General features: G+C 35.1%; 1 protein-coding gene and 2 pseudogenes across 1 annotated transcript; 1 reads left to right on the forward strand and 2 right to left on the reverse strand.

The window, feature by feature from the left end:
• Positions 1 to 4,046: 4,046 nt before the first annotated feature.
• LOC120212654 lies at positions 4,047 to 5,409 on the reverse strand (annotated as a pseudogene).
• Positions 5,410 to 8,547: 3,138 nt separating this feature from the next.
• Positions 8,548 to 15,119, forward strand: LOC120212659 (annotated as a pseudogene).
• A 24-nt stretch (positions 15,120 to 15,143) lies between these two features.
• On the reverse strand, positions 15,144 to 18,754 carry LOC120212660 (probable serine/threonine-protein kinase PBL1). Its single transcript, XM_039210884.1, has 5 exons — positions 18,550 to 18,754; positions 16,892 to 17,568; positions 16,485 to 16,742; positions 16,074 to 16,196; positions 15,144 to 15,912 (listed from the first exon to the last, which is right to left on the reverse strand). Exons 2-5 carry the CDS (start codon positions 17,516 to 17,518, stop codon positions 15,280 to 15,282), a joined length of 1,641 nt encoding a protein of 546 aa, XP_039066815.1. The 5' UTR covers positions 17,519 to 17,568; positions 18,550 to 18,754; the 3' UTR covers positions 15,144 to 15,279.
• Positions 18,755 to 19,067: the final 313 nt, after the last annotated feature.

Genomic DNA, 19,067 nt, shown 5'->3' on the forward strand with positions numbered 1-19,067 from the left:
ACCTCGATCTTGAAATTATCTTCCAACAATTTCTTATATGCATATCAATAGAAATTATCAAAAACGGAGTTTAATTCCGAAAAAGGATCGAATGGGTGATAAATAAGTCAAAAACAACTTACTGGTTCGAATTTGGCGAAACGGACCCCAAAATAGATTCGAGACATCAAAAAATTTAAAATATTACTTTTTAATAAATTGACTTTTCGGTCAAAGTCAACGGTTTGACTGGCAATTTCGAGACTTTCTGGTATGAATTTCGAAAACGGACTACAGAATTGAACTCAGGACGTTGAAAAAAGTTAGGATAGGTGTACCCGAAAAAAGTCAACGGTCGTTCAATGCCCGGTCAACGCCGGTCAAAGTTCTGGTCCAGTGGTCAACAGTCAACAGTTTTACACAAATATCACCCTAAAATTAATTAAAATTAACAACCTTTTAGAAATATTTACAAAACTAACACCCGAGTTTTACACAAAATCACCATAACAAAAATTAATAATAAAATTAGCCCCCATACGCGCAGTGGCAGCGCGCGGTGCGTGAACAGTGATACGGTGTCAAAAATTCCCAAAAAATTCTACAAATTATTTTAAGGCATTTTGAGACATTACCAAGCTCGGTTCACAATTTTGAACGGTGAAAAGCTCAATTCCTGAAACATCGAAAACTGACTTTCTCACCCCTCCACTCGTCGGTGATGACAGAGAAACGGTGAATACCGGTGGACTCGAAACGATGCAGGAACACGATGGTACGGGAGGTGTGGAAAAGATGGCTGAATCGTCGTGAATCGACGAAAAACCAACTGAAATCGAGTTAAAATCGACGATACTTCCAATTGAATTCACGACGAAAAGTTTGAGGGTTTTGTTCATCGGTCGACAACGAACACGATGGTGGTTTCGGTTCGTCGATCAGAGGTCGGACGACGAGTAGATCAGAGCTGAAATGAGGGTCAAATGGAGGGAAAACTGGGAATTTTCTGCTGAAACATACGGGAAATAGGGTTTATATTTCTCCTAAAAGAAAAATGGTCAAATCATAAGTTTAGCCACTGAATTTCCTCCACTTCTTAAAATGATCTATCAACTTTGAAATTTTACAATTTAATCCACTATTTCTTTCAAAATATCAATTAAATCTAATACTTTATAATTTCTAAAATTTAGCCCCTAAATTGGGGTGTTACACTGATAAAGGATAAACTAAATCTCAGTACCTAAATTATCACTATTGTTCTATTTTAGTATCTAAACTTTTATTTCTTTCAGAACTATGCCAAACATTTACTTTTTCTTTCATTTTCGTATCCTGCTGTTAAAACCTTAATGAAACTAATGTGCGTGACATTTTTATGGTCGAATTACATCATTCTTCACTTAAGTATCTTCTCACTCCTGTTTTGGTAACTAAAGTTTAAAAATTTATATTTAACTACTCAACATTCAAATTATTCTTTTTTAATCACTATAATTTATTTTGTTAATATTTTTGTGACATGACATTTATTATTATTATTATTCTATTAATATATAAATAAATAAAAAATTAAATTTAAAATTATATTCAAACCCCAAAAATTATACCACAAACCCTAAATCACAACCACTCACCCTACCCTCACGGTCTCACTCTTATCGACCTCTCCAACTTGTCTCTTTATTTTTTATTTTAATCATACATAAATAAATATAATTAGAAGATGTCGTGTCATATAAAATATTAATAAATAAGTTAAAGTTATTATAATATGAACAATTTGAAAGTTAAGTGATTAATTAAAAAAAGTAAACTTCAATGACCAAAATAGGTGTGAGAAATAATAAGTGACGAATGATGTAATTTATCCATAAAAAATTCTATTTATGTTTTTCAAAGAGAGTACTAAGATGAATTAAAAAAGTAAATGTTAGATGTGATTTTAAAAAAATAAAGTTTAAATGCTAAAACAAAATAAAAAAAAAATTAGATGCTAAACGTAGGCTTACTCTACTATAAAAGAGGTAGGGAAAATAAAAAATGTTAAAATACAACTTGCCACGTATAAAGTTGAGAGTTCTATTAGAGGATTATTTGGAAAAAAACACTAGAATTAGATACATAAAAAAGAAACTATAAAAGAACTAAAATACACTTCTCAAAATTTAAGTATTACTTAAAATTCAGATTATTTTTTATTTATATTAATTTGAATTTATTAATTTAATTTATTTAGATTTAAATTATTTTATATTAACATCATTTTAAATTTAAATTATTTGAATTTAAATTATTTTAAATTTAAATGAATTTGAAGAATTTAACAAAATTCTTTAGATAATATGGTGAAAAAAATAAACTCACTTAAAGTATTGGAGAAATTATTTACTGAGATAGGATGTTTGTTATCATATTAGTAGGAAGACATGTAGATTATCTGACGTCTTTAGAAAACGTTTGAAGACATGACTTCTTTTTCAGATTGCATGTAGTCAGGATGTCAAGTCTAATAGAGTAGCAATCCAAAAGACGTCAAATTGATCCAAATTTTGTTTCAAAGACACCAAGTAGTCCAAAGTGCTCCTATTGACATTGTAACAAACATTATATCTCAACAAATATTTTTTCTAACATCCTAAATGAGTCAATCTTTTCAATACATTATCTAAATTTTTATGAAAAAGCACAAATCAAACACCTCTATGATTAACGGGATAATTGTTATCCCTAGAGGTCCCGAGTTAGAGCACTAACAATCGTAGTATATAGAACGTTTATTGTCAAATGATTGAAAGCATTTGAGATAAATACTATAATATGTAATCACTCTAGATTAATAAAAAGAATTAAAATAATTTAATTTTTTTTAATAATTTTAGAGTTTGAGTTGAATAAATTCAGATGATTGATTTATTGGGAGTAAGAATTAATGATAAAGATTTTGAAGTTTCAATGAAAGGAATTAGTATTGTAGGTGGGAACTGAAAACAATGACTCCGCTCATTTATATTGAGAACAATTTAAGCGTGACTTCAGTTCTCATGGGGACTCAAACAGAACAAAGCAATTACGCCATACCCGATTCAAATTGCTTTTTACTTTTTGGGATGAACATAAATCAATTCAAATTCCATTACAAAATTTAATGCTCTACTATTTAAGGAATGTAAAAAAAGCATTGAAAATGGAAAAGAAATTTAGTAATTAGATTCATGTCTTTCCCTAATTACAGCCAAAAAGCTTTGAAATTTCGTCCGACCCATAGTTTCTTCTTCTTCACTCCATTGACAAGCCTGAGATCAGCTTAAGGATGTGTTAAATGATTGCTGGTTTTGACAAGTAAATGAAAATGGGTTTATCAAGTGAAAACAAAACTATGGATGAATCATCAGTTGTTGTGACGAAGTTTGGAGACGACCAGAGCTCGCTGCTGGACCGGTTCGAGAGGTCATCCTTTGAGGCGCAGCTGAAAGAAGCTATATTGGGTCGGAGCCTGTCGGAGTCGAGCGTCGTCAATCGGTCTCGGTTGTTAGCTGGTCCGCAAGCGGTGCCACAGGTGAGCAAAGGGCGTGGCCTGTCTGGTTTCAACTGGTTCTTGAAGAAGCTGCTGAAACCTATTTTTGGAAGCAGAGCCAATGCTGGAAAGAATCATGTGGCTGACACTAAAAATCCCATCACTTGCAGTACTTTTAGTCGATCTCTACGCTTCTGATGAAATAAAAATCTGATCTTTCATTCGTTTTCATTAGCCACTGTTCTTCCTGTTTTTTCCCTTTTGGCAATCAAATACATTTGGTCATCCTTCCATAATCTCACAACAAAGTCTGCCATTGCAAGCTTTGTGTTTCGATATGTCGAATTCGTGTTGTAAGAATACTGGATATGACCCTGTAAAGATAGTGAAATTCTCAGTATCATGGAGAAAATTCTGGCTGTAGAACTATGTCATCACGACTACGATTACATTTCGAGTAGTATCAAAAGGAGTTCTTGAATGTTTTATAACAACAAATGAATTGAACCTAAAAACAATTGTCGATTATAAAATTCTCCAAGCCAAAAGGTTATGCATGGCTCATATATTGCCCGGTTCTTGTCTCCACCATTATTTGATCACGGTATTAACAAATAGCGGAACATTAATGATGGAGCCGGTGTCGAGAGTTGCAGGTTTGGTGGATCCACCTGTATCAAAGCAATTAGTCGAAAGAAACTGAAAGAGATGTTCTGCAACGAAATCAAAACAAAAGACTGAAAAATACAGCAGTCTTTTTCCTGTGCTCTCTTTCAAGTAAACTGGTAAAACGAAATGGGGTTGAGTGATATTCAAGAAATCATAAATAAAACGATTTAGTCAATTTCATTGGACTTAGAGAGTTCTTCAAGTGCAAATATCTACATTACTTCTTATTCAAGACGGCATTAGGTTTTACTGAACCCTTCCATTACCTGAAGCCTTGCTCAGTTAGATAACATAGATTGGACTTCGAGAGAATTTATAACATTACCTGAAGCAAAGTCACCTTAAAGGCCAGGATCAACATCGACGACAGTGAGCTGAACCGTAATGGGGACCTCAAAATCAATAACCTACAAAATGCAGGTGAATAATCATGCTAATCTAGGCCACCGATTGCTCGATGCCACAACTTGCAGATATACAAGCATACGAAACCAACACTCATTTTTTAAGTTCGACCAAATGTCGATGGCTACAAAGACAATGGTTAATATCCAGCAAAGGGAAGTTTCTCTGTCTTTGTAGTGCTATAGAGCACCCTCTTCCTCTTGAATCCGGAATTAAAATAAGAGTATATATCAAAAACTTCAATATCAGGAAAAAGAAATGAACAGATATAAATTATAAAGTACCTTTCCGTTCCAGAAGAGCAAAATGCAGTCCATTCCCTCTGTCAACCACTTTGTCTTGTTCCCTACATCTACCTCATCGAGATGGGTTTCTTCAAATGTGTTCTTTCACAAGTTAAAATATCATTATAAGACTAACATGGAAGAAATGCGACAAACAATTCGATTGGACACAATTTTTGAAGATAATAGAGAGTGTCAAAAAGAGGAAGCTAACCACTGATAACGCAGAAGAATGATGGTATATGGCACTTGCTCAAACTTTCAGGAGATGGCTAACAAAGGTATAAACTACAGAATTCATTTATCAATAGCATCTAACAAGTATACGAATATATCAAAAATACCAAGTCCATTAAGACAAACTGGGAACCATCCTTGTAAGTGAAAAGTGAACTGCTTGGTTTCCTTGAAAACATTTGCCTCCTCAATCTGTAAAACCCAAGCTTTCATATGAAGGCACGAAGAAGAACCGGAAAAACCTCTATAGGGCATGCAAGCATTGCTAAAAGGCTTTGAATTTTAATCGGAAAAAAAAACCAATATTCTACCAAAACATAAGGACCCTTCCCTGTCCAACAGATCCTTACTTTCTACTCGACACAGAACAAGAACATTATGTTCGAAACTGAACTAACTTGTTCTGCAAGTAACACAGTTATCTAGTTTCATCCTCTAAATGATATTAAGTGCAGAGTGTAAGGTGTATGAGCACCGTGGAGAGCCAAATGATACACCCACACAACAAATAAAAATTAAAACTTTCGTACATGTTAAACTACTGGTAACCAAGCCGACCAAAACAGTATCTTAAATGGAAAATCACAGAAATTAAAAAAAAAAAAAAACATCTAAAATTCGCCAAGGAGCTCCATCAACGTCAAGGTTAGTCCCAACTTTGATATCGTTACTAGACAAAGCGTAAATCCCTGCAGCCAAATTAAAATGCAGTGTTAAAAATGGGTGTTTTGAGAAAGGCTGAATTTAGACAGAAAACGGGGAAAACAAAAGTACTGAGAAATCCTGGAGGGGAAGGCGGTTTTGGAGAAAAACGCATAGGAGGAAGCAATGGCTTGGAAGAAAATCTAAGTGAAGATAAAGAGGAGAAGATTGAAGTGGAAGTAGGTAATGAGACTTGGGTGTTGCAGTTCCCGCCATGACCAACCGTTCGGGAAAATCTACAAGCAAATGGATGACATTCCCTTGGTTTGTTTTGGTTAAGACAAGGGAAATCTTAAAAGGATTGGGCTTTTTGTAGGTGATGTTTTCGGTACAAAAAAACTTCTTATTCATTAGTTACAAAAATTCTATTTTCTAGTGAATGGTTCTTCAAGGTTTTTAATTCTTTGATTCACGAGATTTTATGTTATTATTTTTTTATATTTTATTTCCTTGTTAATTAATCATTTATGACTTAAATAAATTGATCACTATACAACAAATTAAATCTGCATATAATTAATTCCATAGTAAATATCAATCTTATTTAAAAATGATTTAGATATTTATGTATTACAACCAACGATCGAATCATGAATTAGATTATTAGGCATGACGTCGCTGGAAAGATATTAAGAAGGGAAGGAACTCGTGTTCGTTTACGTTTTAGTCTGCAATTCAATACTATTTTGTGATTCACATCACCTATGATATTTTATATTTAATTTCTCTTTTAGGGTTTTAGTATTAAATTCTATAATATTAATTGACCGTACCATATTAAGTAAATAAATATGTGTTTTTATTATATCTTTATTAATATTAAATTTTTAATTGAGTAATTATTATAACTTAATTAGATATCAATCTAACTAAAAAAGATTGAATTTTTTAACTGATAACAAGTATTATCATTAAAAGATTCTTTTCCCTTGTATTGTTTTCCTTAAAGATTAAAATTTAATTAATGTAGTTTAAACAAACAACCGCTTCGTTTAATAAATTATTTATCACAACTGTATAATAAACAATTAACATTTTTATTTTTATTTTTATTTAAAAGAACGACTTATAATATTTACAAAGATGAGCAATAACATGCGCTTGATTTAAGAAAGATAATCGTGGCCGTCATTACTTGCTAATCAATTCACATTAACGCTATTAATTACACCCCACCTTTCTTTTAACCTTGCTTTAACTCTAGCCCTTGTTTTAGGACAAGTCCCAATCTTGGTTTTCCAGTTTCATTCCCACAAAACGCGCATTCAAACGCGTCTGTTTCACTCACCTGCGCAACCTTTTTTAATTTCACTAGCGCGTGGGTGGCGTTTCCCTTTCAGCGGGGTTGGTAGGCAACCTGGCATCCAGGTCACCGAACATCAGCACATCATTAATATCTCGTCATAAATAAAAACCGAAAAGAAAACTCAACAATGGGATCATTGATAGCTGACACGTGCAAGCAGTGTTCCGTTGGACGGAGTGTCCAAACAAAATCATCCAACTCTTCGTGGTTTACTTGCAATAAAGAGGGACAATGGAGGGTGATTTAGTAAATTCGTATCGGAATGCGAAAATATGCGTTAGGATAGAAAAAGCGCTTAGTGGCGCACTTTACGGTGATGTCCACAAACGTATTTTTATACGCTTCATAATTTCTAGGGTAACTACACTTTTAGTACTTAACCTATCAGTTTTAATCTGTTTTAGTATATAAACTTTCATTTATTTTAAAATCATACATAATATTTAGTTTTTGTTTCATTTTAGTATCTATTAAAAACTTAACATTAAATTTTTAAAAAATTGAAAGTTTAGGTACTAAAAAAAATCAAAATTGATTGTTTAAGTACTAATCACGTTAAATTTTTAATAGTAAAATACTAAAATAAAACAAAACTAAATGTTAGATATAATTTTAAAAAATGAAAATTTAGGTACTAAAATAGTCAAAACTAATAGTTTAAGTATTAAACAAATAATTTATACTAATTTCTAATTCTAATTTTATTAGATATCGAAGTTTTTCTGACCCGCTAACTAATACCGTGATAACTGTTAACGGCTTTAGCAAGCCTCGCATTTAATCAAACGGTATCTTTTGGAGATTGTATCAACAAGTATGCATCGAGTACAAAAAAGAAATGAATAGTATTATAAAATAAATAAACATTACCTCCGTCTCTTTCAAAAAAATATTTATTGATTTTTTTTATAATTTTTAAAATTTCATTTTTTATAGAAATATAAAAAAATATTGTAAAAACCTTTAATCAAATTATTTTAAAATATATATTTTTATTAAAATTAATTATTTAAATTTTAAAAAAATTAACTTCGTATAAATTTAGCAAGGTTATAAAAAAATAAAGTTAAAAAAGTGTAAACTACATATTTAGTTAATCACTTATTCTCATGGTTACATTTTGGTCATCTTACTATTTTTTCCCTAAAATAACATTCAACATTATGTTTTGATTATTCATCATTAAAAATATATAAAATTATTGATATGTCATTATAAGATAATATTATACCATCATTAAAAAAACTATTACATCATTAATTATGTTTATTTTAATGGTCGAGGAGAAATTTGAAATTAATAATAATTAAAATTAAAAAATAATATTAGACATTATTTTAAAGAAAATAACTAAATGATTAAAACATAATTGTAAAAATATATAAAGACTAAGAATGTAGTTTACCCTAGAAAAATAGGTGGGGACGGAGTTCGCCGAGTCTTGAAGTATCATCGTGCATGCATTTTTATTTTTGCTAAGTACCAAACCCTCTCTTTCTCTCTCTGTTTTTATTTGCTTTGCATGCACATGAGTTGTTCGCTGCCTCTCACATCGCCGATTCAACTCATCCCTCATCGGAACTCATCGTTCATCTCTCTCCGTTTCTCGATTCTCTTCGATAGTTTCTTTTCAAACCTTTTCAGCTCGAGGTCTTCAATAGTCCGCTAATAGTATAACAAAAAGTCGCCGTCCTTCCTTTTTCGAAACGATATTCAACGTCGGCGACGCGGAAGCTCCGGTTATTTTCTTCCAAATTTTTTCTTGTATAATTTTATATCGGTTTTTTTACTCTTTTTTAAATTGATTACTCACCTGGTTTGACCGATTTTGAATTTGTTTATGTTTTTCTTTTTTAGCTGGCAGGGGAGATTTTCACTGTTTCCGATTTGTTTTTTTTTTAATTGTAGGGATTAAATTTGGAGCATGGCGTTAAAGAGTTGCATGAATGGACTATGCGGCGCTTCCACGACGATTGAGTGGAGAAAAGGCTGGGCTTTGCGATCTGGTGATTTTGCTAATCTCTGCGATAAGTGCGGGTAATTATGAAATTAAAATCACTTAAGCCTTCTTTTCTAAGCTTAATCATTAGCTAAGCTAACTTTTTCCTATTCAATAGCCACTCAACTTAAAATCTTCGTTGATGAATCTAAGACCGGAACAATTGGAACTTTATTTTGTTTATGTTTTGTTGTTTGTGAGTGTATAATTTTTTTTTTGAACTGATTGGCAGGTTTTTAATAATTTTTTTAGTGAATTGGAATATAATTTCCTTGAATTACTCTTATATAAGTTAAAGGGTAATGAAACAGTTATTGAAACGATTGAATTTTTATATCCTTCCTCTTAATAACATTGCCTGAAACTTGATTATATTTTTAATTTCATAAAGTAGCTAAACAAATAGGGAAGAATTCAAGTAATAAGGAATTTTTCCCAACTAATACCAATTCCTATTGAAGAATTCCAGTTGTTCAAAAGCAATTCATTTATGACTTATTTAGGTCTGCATATGAACAATCAGTATTCTGTGACATATTCCACTCAAAGGATTCAGGGTGGAGGGAATGCAGTTCATGTGGCAAGGTGTGTGTGATCCCAAGCATTTAGCTTCTTGTGTTGTCGTTTTCAATACTTTCTCTTTGGGTCCATCTAGTCATAATAGTATTGCGCATAATCTCAATGCTTTTGGAAATGGCAGCGTCTCCACTGTGGATGTATTGCTTCCAGGTGCTTGCTTGAGCTTCTTGATAGTGGGGCATCATCTGTACAAGTTGTGCTAAAAACTCAGGATCAAGCCCTGTAAGATCAACTTATTTAACCTTTTAATATTTTCGAATTATGACTTTCATATTAAAGTTACATGCCAAGTAAATAATGAAGCTGATGATGTAGGGTCTCTGATAACTAGACTCGTACCTTTTGATCGGGGTATAAGTGTGCCTCTAAACAATCTCATTTTGTCCTGTCTTAAATTAATTTTGTTGTTATCCCAACACTGTCATGCAACCTCTTCTTTATTGTAGAAAAATTTGGCTTTCCCTTATTTTTACTTTTTAATAAAGATGGCGCCATATCTATTGCAAATTGTTGTATTATTTTTATTGTTAAAACTTAAAAGGAAAAGACATTCTCACTGGACAGCCTTGGCATTTAATGATTCTAATCTAACTAGCCTTGGGCATGGTATTAAATTGCGGCCGCAAGGCAGTATAACGCCGCATCGTAGCATTTTTCAAGGTCACCGCGACATTGCAAACCACAACATAAAAGCGTAGTTATTTTTAGGAAATAAATCCTGTTGTAACGTCCGCAACATCCGTAGCCGCAACCGCAATGGCCACCACAACCGCAATTTAGTAGTATGCTTCCCTGCATGTACAATAGCTTAGGATTAGCATACTCTGGTGAGGATAACTGAGGATAATCATTAGGGAGTGAGTGATATCAGTATGAGAGGAAAAATGAATGTTATCTGTTAAGATATTTCCCTTTTCAGATTTACATCTTTGTTATATTAGTTCTATAATTTAGTTTGTTTCTGTTGTTCATACCATTGATACTTTCTTGTACATATTCATACAACCAATTAAGTGGCTTAGGATTTCCTACTAGCTGATGTTTAAATTTTTACATGTAAAAGCTCAGATATTTATGATGCTTTTAAAACATTTTCATACAGATGATTGAAGATGAAAAGCCTAATGGATTTGGTATAGTGAAAGGTGATGCTGGTCAGTTGCACTCAATCACAGCAGACAACCAATTAAGTGGCATTGGCAATGAAAACCTAAGGCTTATACAGTTGAACAACAATGCAGAAAGCATTGGACTGAGACAATTGCTTCAGCTTCACAATGATGACTCAAGTAGGCCTTTGGGGCAAATGAAACAGGAGGAACTTTTTTCTTCTGCTGTAGACATTGGAAGCACATGCTTGTCAAATACTAATCAAACATTGAACGGATCAGTTCAAGCTTTGAAACCCACCACTTCTAAAGCTAATATTTCCGAGACATTGCCACAAACAAACTTAAGTATTTCGCTGGGCAGTTCATTAGGGAACCAAAATGTCTTTCCTGGTTCTGTTGTAGATGAAAAAGGCAAGATGTCTTCAGTCTTGCAGCAGGCATCAAAATCTCTCCATCTTCTACCCAAGCCACCAAAGCCAGTGCTTGCAGCAGGTTTGGAGGTGAATGCGAGCACGGTACCCCAGATACGTGTTGCTCGGCATCCAGTAGAGGGACGGGGACGAAATCAGTTGCTTCCTCGTTATTGGCCGAGGATTACTGACCAAGAATTACAACAAATTTCTGGAGAGTATCCACCACTGTTCAATTATTGGTTTAATTTATTTTTACATGCACAACCATGCATTAACTGCCCAACTAAAAATATTGTCTATCTATTAACTAGGGCAGTAAAATCCTTAACCTGTGTAATTTTCTAGTTCAAATTCCACCATTGTTCCACTGTTTGAAAAGGTTCTGAGTGCGAGTGATGCTGGACGGATTGGTCGCTTGGTTCTGCCAAAAGCATGTGCTGAAGTTTGTCCTATTCCACCATCCTACCCTTGCAACTGATATTTTATTTACTCTCTGTTGAGAAGCCTTGTTGCACATCAGTTAAAAAGAGTATCTATTGCAGGCTTATTTTCCCCCCATATCTCAACCAGAGGGCCTTCCTCTAAGAATTCAAGATATAAAGGGAAAAGAATGGGTGTTTCAGTTTAGATTCTGGCCTAATAACAACAGTAGGATGTATGTTTTGGAGGGCGTGACTCCTTGCATGCAGTCTATGCAGTTGCAGGCTGGAGATACTGGTACTATCCTGAACCTGATTAAGGAGCAACTCAATATTTTGTTGTTAGCTTCCATTGACTAACACTGCATATGGCTCTCTGAACAGTAACATTTAGCCGCATGGATCCAGAAGGGAAGCTTGTTATGGGGTTTCGTAAAGCAACAAACAATGCTGCAGTGCAGGTAAAGTGACAATCAATTTCCATGTTAGCAAACTTGATCATTTATTGATATGATTAAATAAACAGGAAACCGTACCATCTGCCATTACTAATGGCACTCTTTCAAGTGAAAGTTACTTTTCGGGTGTTTTTGAGAATCTGCCTATAATTAGTGGTTACTCTGGCCTTCTTCAGTCACTAAAGGGAAGCACCAATTCACACTTAAACGCACTATCAAAACATTTGAGTTCAACTGTTGGTGATATTAGCTGGAATAAATCTGGGAAGCATGAGGACATGATAAGGGAGGGATTATTACTACCGTCGATGTTAACTCCAGAGAGAAAAAGAACACGAAATATTGGGTCCAAAAGCAAGAGATTGTTGATTGACAGTCAGGATGCTTTGGAGGTGAAACTTACTTGGGAAGAAACACAGGATTTGCTCCGCCCACCACCAAGTATCAAGCCAAGCGTTGTCACGATTGAGGATCATGATTTTGAAGAATATGATGTGAGTACATTTCCTGGAATATTTGAGTATAGCAATGCTTGTATGTTTGGCTGTTCTGTTGCACTTGGCTCATCCTATCAATTTAATTTTGGGTCTCAGATGACTAATTGCCAATTTATTTGACCAGTGAAATTTTGTACGATTTTCTGGAATTTTTTTAATAAACATGAGGTACTCTTCTCCCCCTTCCGCTACCTATTGGCTACCTTGCGGTTTGCCAAGAAGTATGAATGGAGTTTTTAACGAGACCTCATATCTTATAAAAAAAAAAAATTGGGTCTCAGATGACTAATTGCCAATCTATTTGAACAGTGAAATTATTTCATATTAATAGATTGAAGAAACCTATGAAAAATCTTTTCTATTAATAGATAGAAGAAAACTAGGATCCATTATGCTCTAATTAAGACATTTTATGCAATGTGATTGCAACGTAACATTTTATGCATGTTTTTTTCACACAGGAACCTCCAGTTTTTGGCAAGAGGAGTATATTTGCTGTCCGTTCAACCGGGTGAGCATATGCATTTATTTTTAAACCCATGTGAAGGTTAACGCGATAAGAATTTAATAACACAATGTATGTGCAGGAGGAAATATTAGGAATAATAGGTAATTAAATACTTTTTCGTGAGCATGTCGCCAAACCCAAACTTATAATGGTGCTTTCCTCTGCATTTCAGTTTTTTCACGTCTCTGTTTAGTTCCTTTAGAATATTTAGTAATCTACAATCCGAAAAATAACTCGTCCAAATTTCAACAATATTCATTCACATGCATAATGATCTGTCATAAGTTATACCAAAGGCTCATTTTGGAAAGATAGACTCTATTTCTATCAGTAAAGCAACTTGTTTTGTCTACAAGTATTTTGTCATAAGTTACTGTGCTTGAAAGGATCTCTCTGTTTCTCAAGTTTATGATAATAATTATCTTGTCTTGAACTACTAATTTTGATCTTCAGGGGACAAGAGCAATGGGCTCAGTGTGATAGTTGTTCTAAATGGAGAAGGTTGCCTGTTGATATTCTTCTTCCACCCAAATGGACGTGTGCAGACAATAACTGGGACCAAAGCAGGTCATCATTTTCAGAATCATATTTCTCGTGCATTCCTATTTTTTTTCTTTAATGAGTTCTGAAGGAATCTTTTCATTTCCTCTGCATTTGTTTTTCAGGTCATCATGTTCTGCACCAGATGAACTCACCCCAAGGGAGCAAGAAAATCTTCTTAGATTGAACCGAGGTACATTCTCAGTATATAGTCCTCTTCTAGAGAACAATAGAGCCATTCTAATCCCACAAAATTATCTTTCACTATTAAGAGTTTTTACATGTGTAGGTTGGCCATGTGTCGTTGCATATTCCTTGATCCAATTATCTTTTATTATGCGTATTCTGCATACAAACTGTTACTGGCTATATATTATTAGTATTTTTTTCTTGATTTGATTGCATATTTAGTCAGCTTCGTTGCCTTCTAGATACTATCTACAAATGATAGCTATTAAGCCATATTTTATGCATAGATTTCAAAAAAAGGAGAATAGCAGCATTCCATAGGCCAACCCCAGAGAATGAATCATCTGGTTTGGATGCTTTGGCCAATGCTGCAATCTTTGGAGACAATGTAGATAATTCAGGCACAACGTCATTGGCGACTACAACCAACACCCTAGGCACCGTCCTGGTTGCTCTTGCATTGTATGCATCCAGCCACCGAGCGGGAAGGGAAAACACAAGCCAACATGCACATGCGTTGTGTGCATGACGGTTAAACGTCGTTTTAAAACCCTCACAATGCGCAAGAAGAAGCGTCAGTCAGAGCGTGAAGCAGAGATGATTGCTCAGAGGAATCAGCAAGCATGGGGTCCCCATGAAGAAGCCGAAGTAGACAGCAGCTCTAAACATTTATCATCAACACACCTGAATCCTTCCAAGAATGAAGCAAGATCGGTTAATGAGTTAGAATCCAAGAGTCAGATCACCACCAAGTTGGTTGAAGCTAACAAGGGACAGATAGACTTGAACTGTGATCCTGACCGTGAGGATGATTCTCATTTAAGTCCCAATCATCCGACCATGATGAGTCTTGTTCAAGTGGCAACCCTTCCATTGGAGACATACCTGAAGGAGAATGGTCTTACAAGCTTACTATATGAGCAGCAAGGGAACTCCGCGTCAAATGCTCCACCACGGAGCACGAGTGGGACTGGGGAGGGTGAAAAACAGGACAATAGTTGTTTCCCTTCTGCCACCGAAGAACCTGAGGGTAAGGACAAAGAAAATGGTGAAACGAGATCCGACAAAGTCGATGATAGTGAGAACGACAAGGATCCACAGTAAGGCACTTCCTATTTCTGTTTGTTTTGTTTTAAATTCTTTTAACCCCTTTCGTTTGGTGTTCTTTTCTCGTATAAAATCCATAAGGCGTTTGGCATTGGGGTTTTCAATCCCCAAGAACTTATGTATCACAACAAAAATACCTTTACTGTATAGTAGACTTTGATATTAGTGATTATGAACATACATATAACAGTATATTTAAGCTCAGGCTTGCACTCTTTATCTACAAAAACAGCATCCTCTTCTGTTTCGATATCTAGAAGGATAGGACGGTAGAAGAACCACACATTTTATCTTCTATATGTTGTGTTGAATTTAAAAAGGAGAAAAAAAAATGAAAAAATGCTAATATTACAAAGCAATCAATATCCTTCCACACTAGCCCTTCTAAGGGTTGCCGATGATGATCTTTGACTTCCTTGCCTCTCAAGCTCCTCTAATGACATGGTGGAAGAACATGCACGTGGGGGAAGCGTCAATGGCAAATTAGGTGGTCCTGTGGGAGAAAAGGACATCCTGGCCCCCGAAGGCGGTGATGGCGAGAAACTTGTCCTGGGGGCAGGAGTGATGATCCCGTTAAGACTCGGTGACCTTGACATCTGTTTTCCGGCTATTGCTGCTGGATCTTGCAGAGGAAACCGACATGAATATTTCATTTCTTGGATGATTTTGAGATGCTCAACTATGGTTCTCATGGTCGGCCTTTCTGATGGGTCCATCTGGAGACATCTTTGAGCAATGTCAGCCACTGTACGGGCAGCTTTCATAGGAAATCGACCTTTGAGCTGAGGATCCATGATGAGTGACAGCCTGCAATCATCAGCTAGGAATGGCCGGCTCCACTTAACTAGGTTCCTCTCCTCCTTGGGATGACGATTGTCAAGGTTCTTCCGGCCAGTGAGTAATTCAAGTAGAACGATTCCAAAACTCCAAACATTGCTCTTCGGAGTTAGCCGTCCTCTCGCCAAAGTCTCTACAGAGATATTTGCCACAGCCTGCATAGAGAGAGAGCGACAATATTAACTCAAAAAAGTAGATGTGTAGAGAATTGAGATAAACTCATAACACCACAATTTTTCTTCTTCAAAGAATTAACTATAGATAATAATAATAAAAAAAACTTAAAGATCAATTGCATGGAAGAAAAGTAACTTACAACTGAATTACTGGAGATCTGTTCTGTCTCCGGGATATGACCGACACAACCATATCCTGAAAGCTTCGCACTGAAATCCTTGTCAATCTGTATGTTGGCAGTTGAAAATTCATTGTACATTGCCTGCATATGATAGGACGTTTATGTAAATTACGCCTGTATGAAGTTTGAATAGAACTCGGAAAACGATAAAAGCAAATCTCCAAAAGTTACTATTAGACACAGTAATGTATAGCAAGAACGGGAATGATTCATAACATGCGTGGAAGACTAATCAATAAAAGACCTTATTTCAAACAGAATGGTTATCTCAATCACATGATCAAAGCTCAAGTCCAAACATGCACATTACTCGTGTCATTCAGTTTCATCATCCGAAAAAATAGATGACGATATAGATTTGAACTATACCTGAAATGGTCCTTCCTCATGCAAGAAAGTAAGACCCTGTGCAGAACATAAAGCAATTTTCATTCGGGTATTCCAATCAAGCGGCGGTCCATCCGATCTCCCATATAAAAGCCCGTCTAAGCTTCCATGAAACAGCCTCTCATAGACCAACATTCTTTTTTCTGAACCATCACGTGCATGATATCCAAGCAATTTACAGAGATTTGGATGTTGCAATGATGCAAGAGTATTTACTTCATTTATGAAGTCCCTTAAACCCTACATGAAGAGAAATAAGACAGTGAGACTCTAAAATATAATACCCTCAAATGTTTCCAAAATTAAGGGAACTTGAACAAAATAATAGTTTCGGGTTGAAGGATTATGAAAAATTATGCGGACAAATTTCATTGGTAGAAATTTTGTACCTGAGTAGATGGATGAAGGCGAGTGACTGTAGCTTCAAACTTCTTTGAAATCAATGTTTCCTCTCCGAAGGAAGCCTTATACATAACAGAAGATAGACCTTCAGATGTGCATCGATCAGAAGAGAAATGATGGCAAGCAGCTGCGATTTCTTCATAACCAAAGTTTCGAAGTGTTCCAGAGGGAGGCAGAGGCAATGGTCCAGAAGCAAAAAGTGGGCCACTAACATTCCCTGTTTTGAAACTTCCCATTGTCTTCAGCACAGTAGTATTGGGAGATGGAAGCGGAAGAGGCTGTGGAATAGATGACTTCTGTTCCTTCACTAATCCTCCACGACTCTTAAACTCTTCCTGTTCTTCAAATTCCACTGAAGCAAGGGCATCTTGCTCAGCAGCATCGAGACTTGATGGAGCAGATAATGCTCGTGCCCTATTGGATGTTACCTTGTTATTAGGTTGAATCGGTTTTACTCTGGTTATAAAACTTGGGGGTGCAGATTGCAGTGATCGTGTCTGAACTTGGGGCTCAGGCAGCACGGTAGGCATATGCTCCTTATGTGCAATGCGTTTTACAAAAACAGACTGCTTAGACTTTTTCTTGTTGCTTCTCAAAACTGTAAAACAACCCATCTTATATACAAAGTACAAACCCCTAAACCGAGTCGAGGTCTTCTACGTTTCTGCCAGAGAACAAAGATGAAAGCAAACAAATCAACATAAGCTTTGAAATGGTTAGGACATAATTAACACCAACATATACGCATCGGGACTCCATTGCAAACTGGGTGCATGAAAGAAGCAAAGGGAATGGAGTAACAAAGTTGTCTTATAGTATTGGATGAATAATTCATACCACCAATAACATTAATAATCTAAAATGCTCGGTGCCTAAACCACAATATTCAAGCTATTGAATGTCTTATTAAGATAAAATATAGTCCTTAACAAGTTACACGGAGTGGTTATTGTAAAATCATATGCAATAAAACATGTCCAAACGACGATTGCATCGTAATTTCCATCGATTCCACGTCGAACCGCGCCCCCCATTTATCTTCAACCCGATGACTTCACAGATTCTACGGCAGCGAATTAAAAAGCTAAACTAAACCTTGGTCAAATAGAAGTGTTCAAAGTTCAAATCTTTTAAATCAAGACAAACCTTTACATGGATTTACTTGTGACACATTCAAAACCCAGTTTTTAAAGGCATCAAATTCCATGAACTCCCAAATAATTTAGTGAATAAGCTAATTTCAACTACATATTTACTGATAAAATCACAGCCATGGATCCCTAAACAGGGAAAATGCAACATTAATCACAGCCACAGAAAACACTGATGCTCCGCAAGCCATTTTTATTGGCCCAAATCAGCAAACATAAACTTCTAACAAACAAATAGAAAATTCGTCAACCAGCATCCGAGTAAAAAATTCAAACCCAGATCCAGAATAATCCAAAACTGAAGGGGGGAAACATAATTCGCTCACCAACCAATCAACAATTAGAATTTTCTCATCTACATGATTAGTATAAAAAAATAAAATGAAAACAGGCAAAACACAACTTTTATACAAAAAAAAACCCAGAAATCATCAACGAAGTTTCATTGGTTTACAGCGGGGAAAAAAAGAACAAAAAGAAGGTGAGAATCAAACCTACGAAAGCAGGTCATGCAAGCCAAAACTGAGAGTGGCAAAAAATATAGAGAAAAATGAAGAAAACCAGAAATCCTTGTTTGATAAGTTGAGGAGAGGAGCAAGTTTGCAAGTCAAAGAAAGCTGATGAGGAAAAGGTGTTCAAGAGTGAGAGGTATTGAGCAAAAGCGAGAAAAGTAGGCAAAATATGCGCAGAATATTATTATTATTAGGAAGAAAGACAGAGAGAAAATAATAACTATAAAAAAATTAACAGAGAGAAATAGACATACATGAGCAATTGAGCATCGGTCAAACCAACCAAAACCCTAACAGCGAAATTAGAACTACACGCTTCCCATTTTATTGATTTGACATTTTTGCCCTTCTTTCGTATAAATTTTCAAAACTTTTCTCCTTTTCAAGGAAAATAATTTACGGTAGTGACCACTAAATCTTTAGCGTGTTTTTAATTTAATCATTAAAATCAATTTTTTTAATCAAAGTTACAGTGTCAAAAACACAACCCCTAACGTGAC

The sequence above is a fragment of the Hibiscus syriacus genome, unplaced genomic scaffold, assembly GCF_006381635.1.
Source record: "Hibiscus syriacus cultivar Baekdansim isolate YM2019G1 unplaced genomic scaffold, ASM638163v2 tig00110015_pilon, whole genome shotgun sequence".
NCBI lineage: Eukaryota > Viridiplantae > Streptophyta > Magnoliopsida > Malvales > Malvaceae > Hibiscus > Hibiscus syriacus.

Coding starts and splice junctions, on each gene's coding strand:
- LOC120212660 (XM_039210884.1), bottom strand. CDS start 17,518: ATGGGTTGTTTTACAGTTTTGAGAAGCAACAAGAAAAAGTCTAAGCAG. Junction 16,743..16,891: donor GCCTTCATCCATCTACTCAG/GTACAAAATTTC, acceptor CTCTTCATGTAG/GGTTTAAGGGACTTCATAAA. Junction 15,913..16,073: donor AGATCTCCAGTAATTCAGTT/GTAAGTTACTTT, acceptor CTCTCTATGCAG/GCTGTGGCAAATATCTCTGT.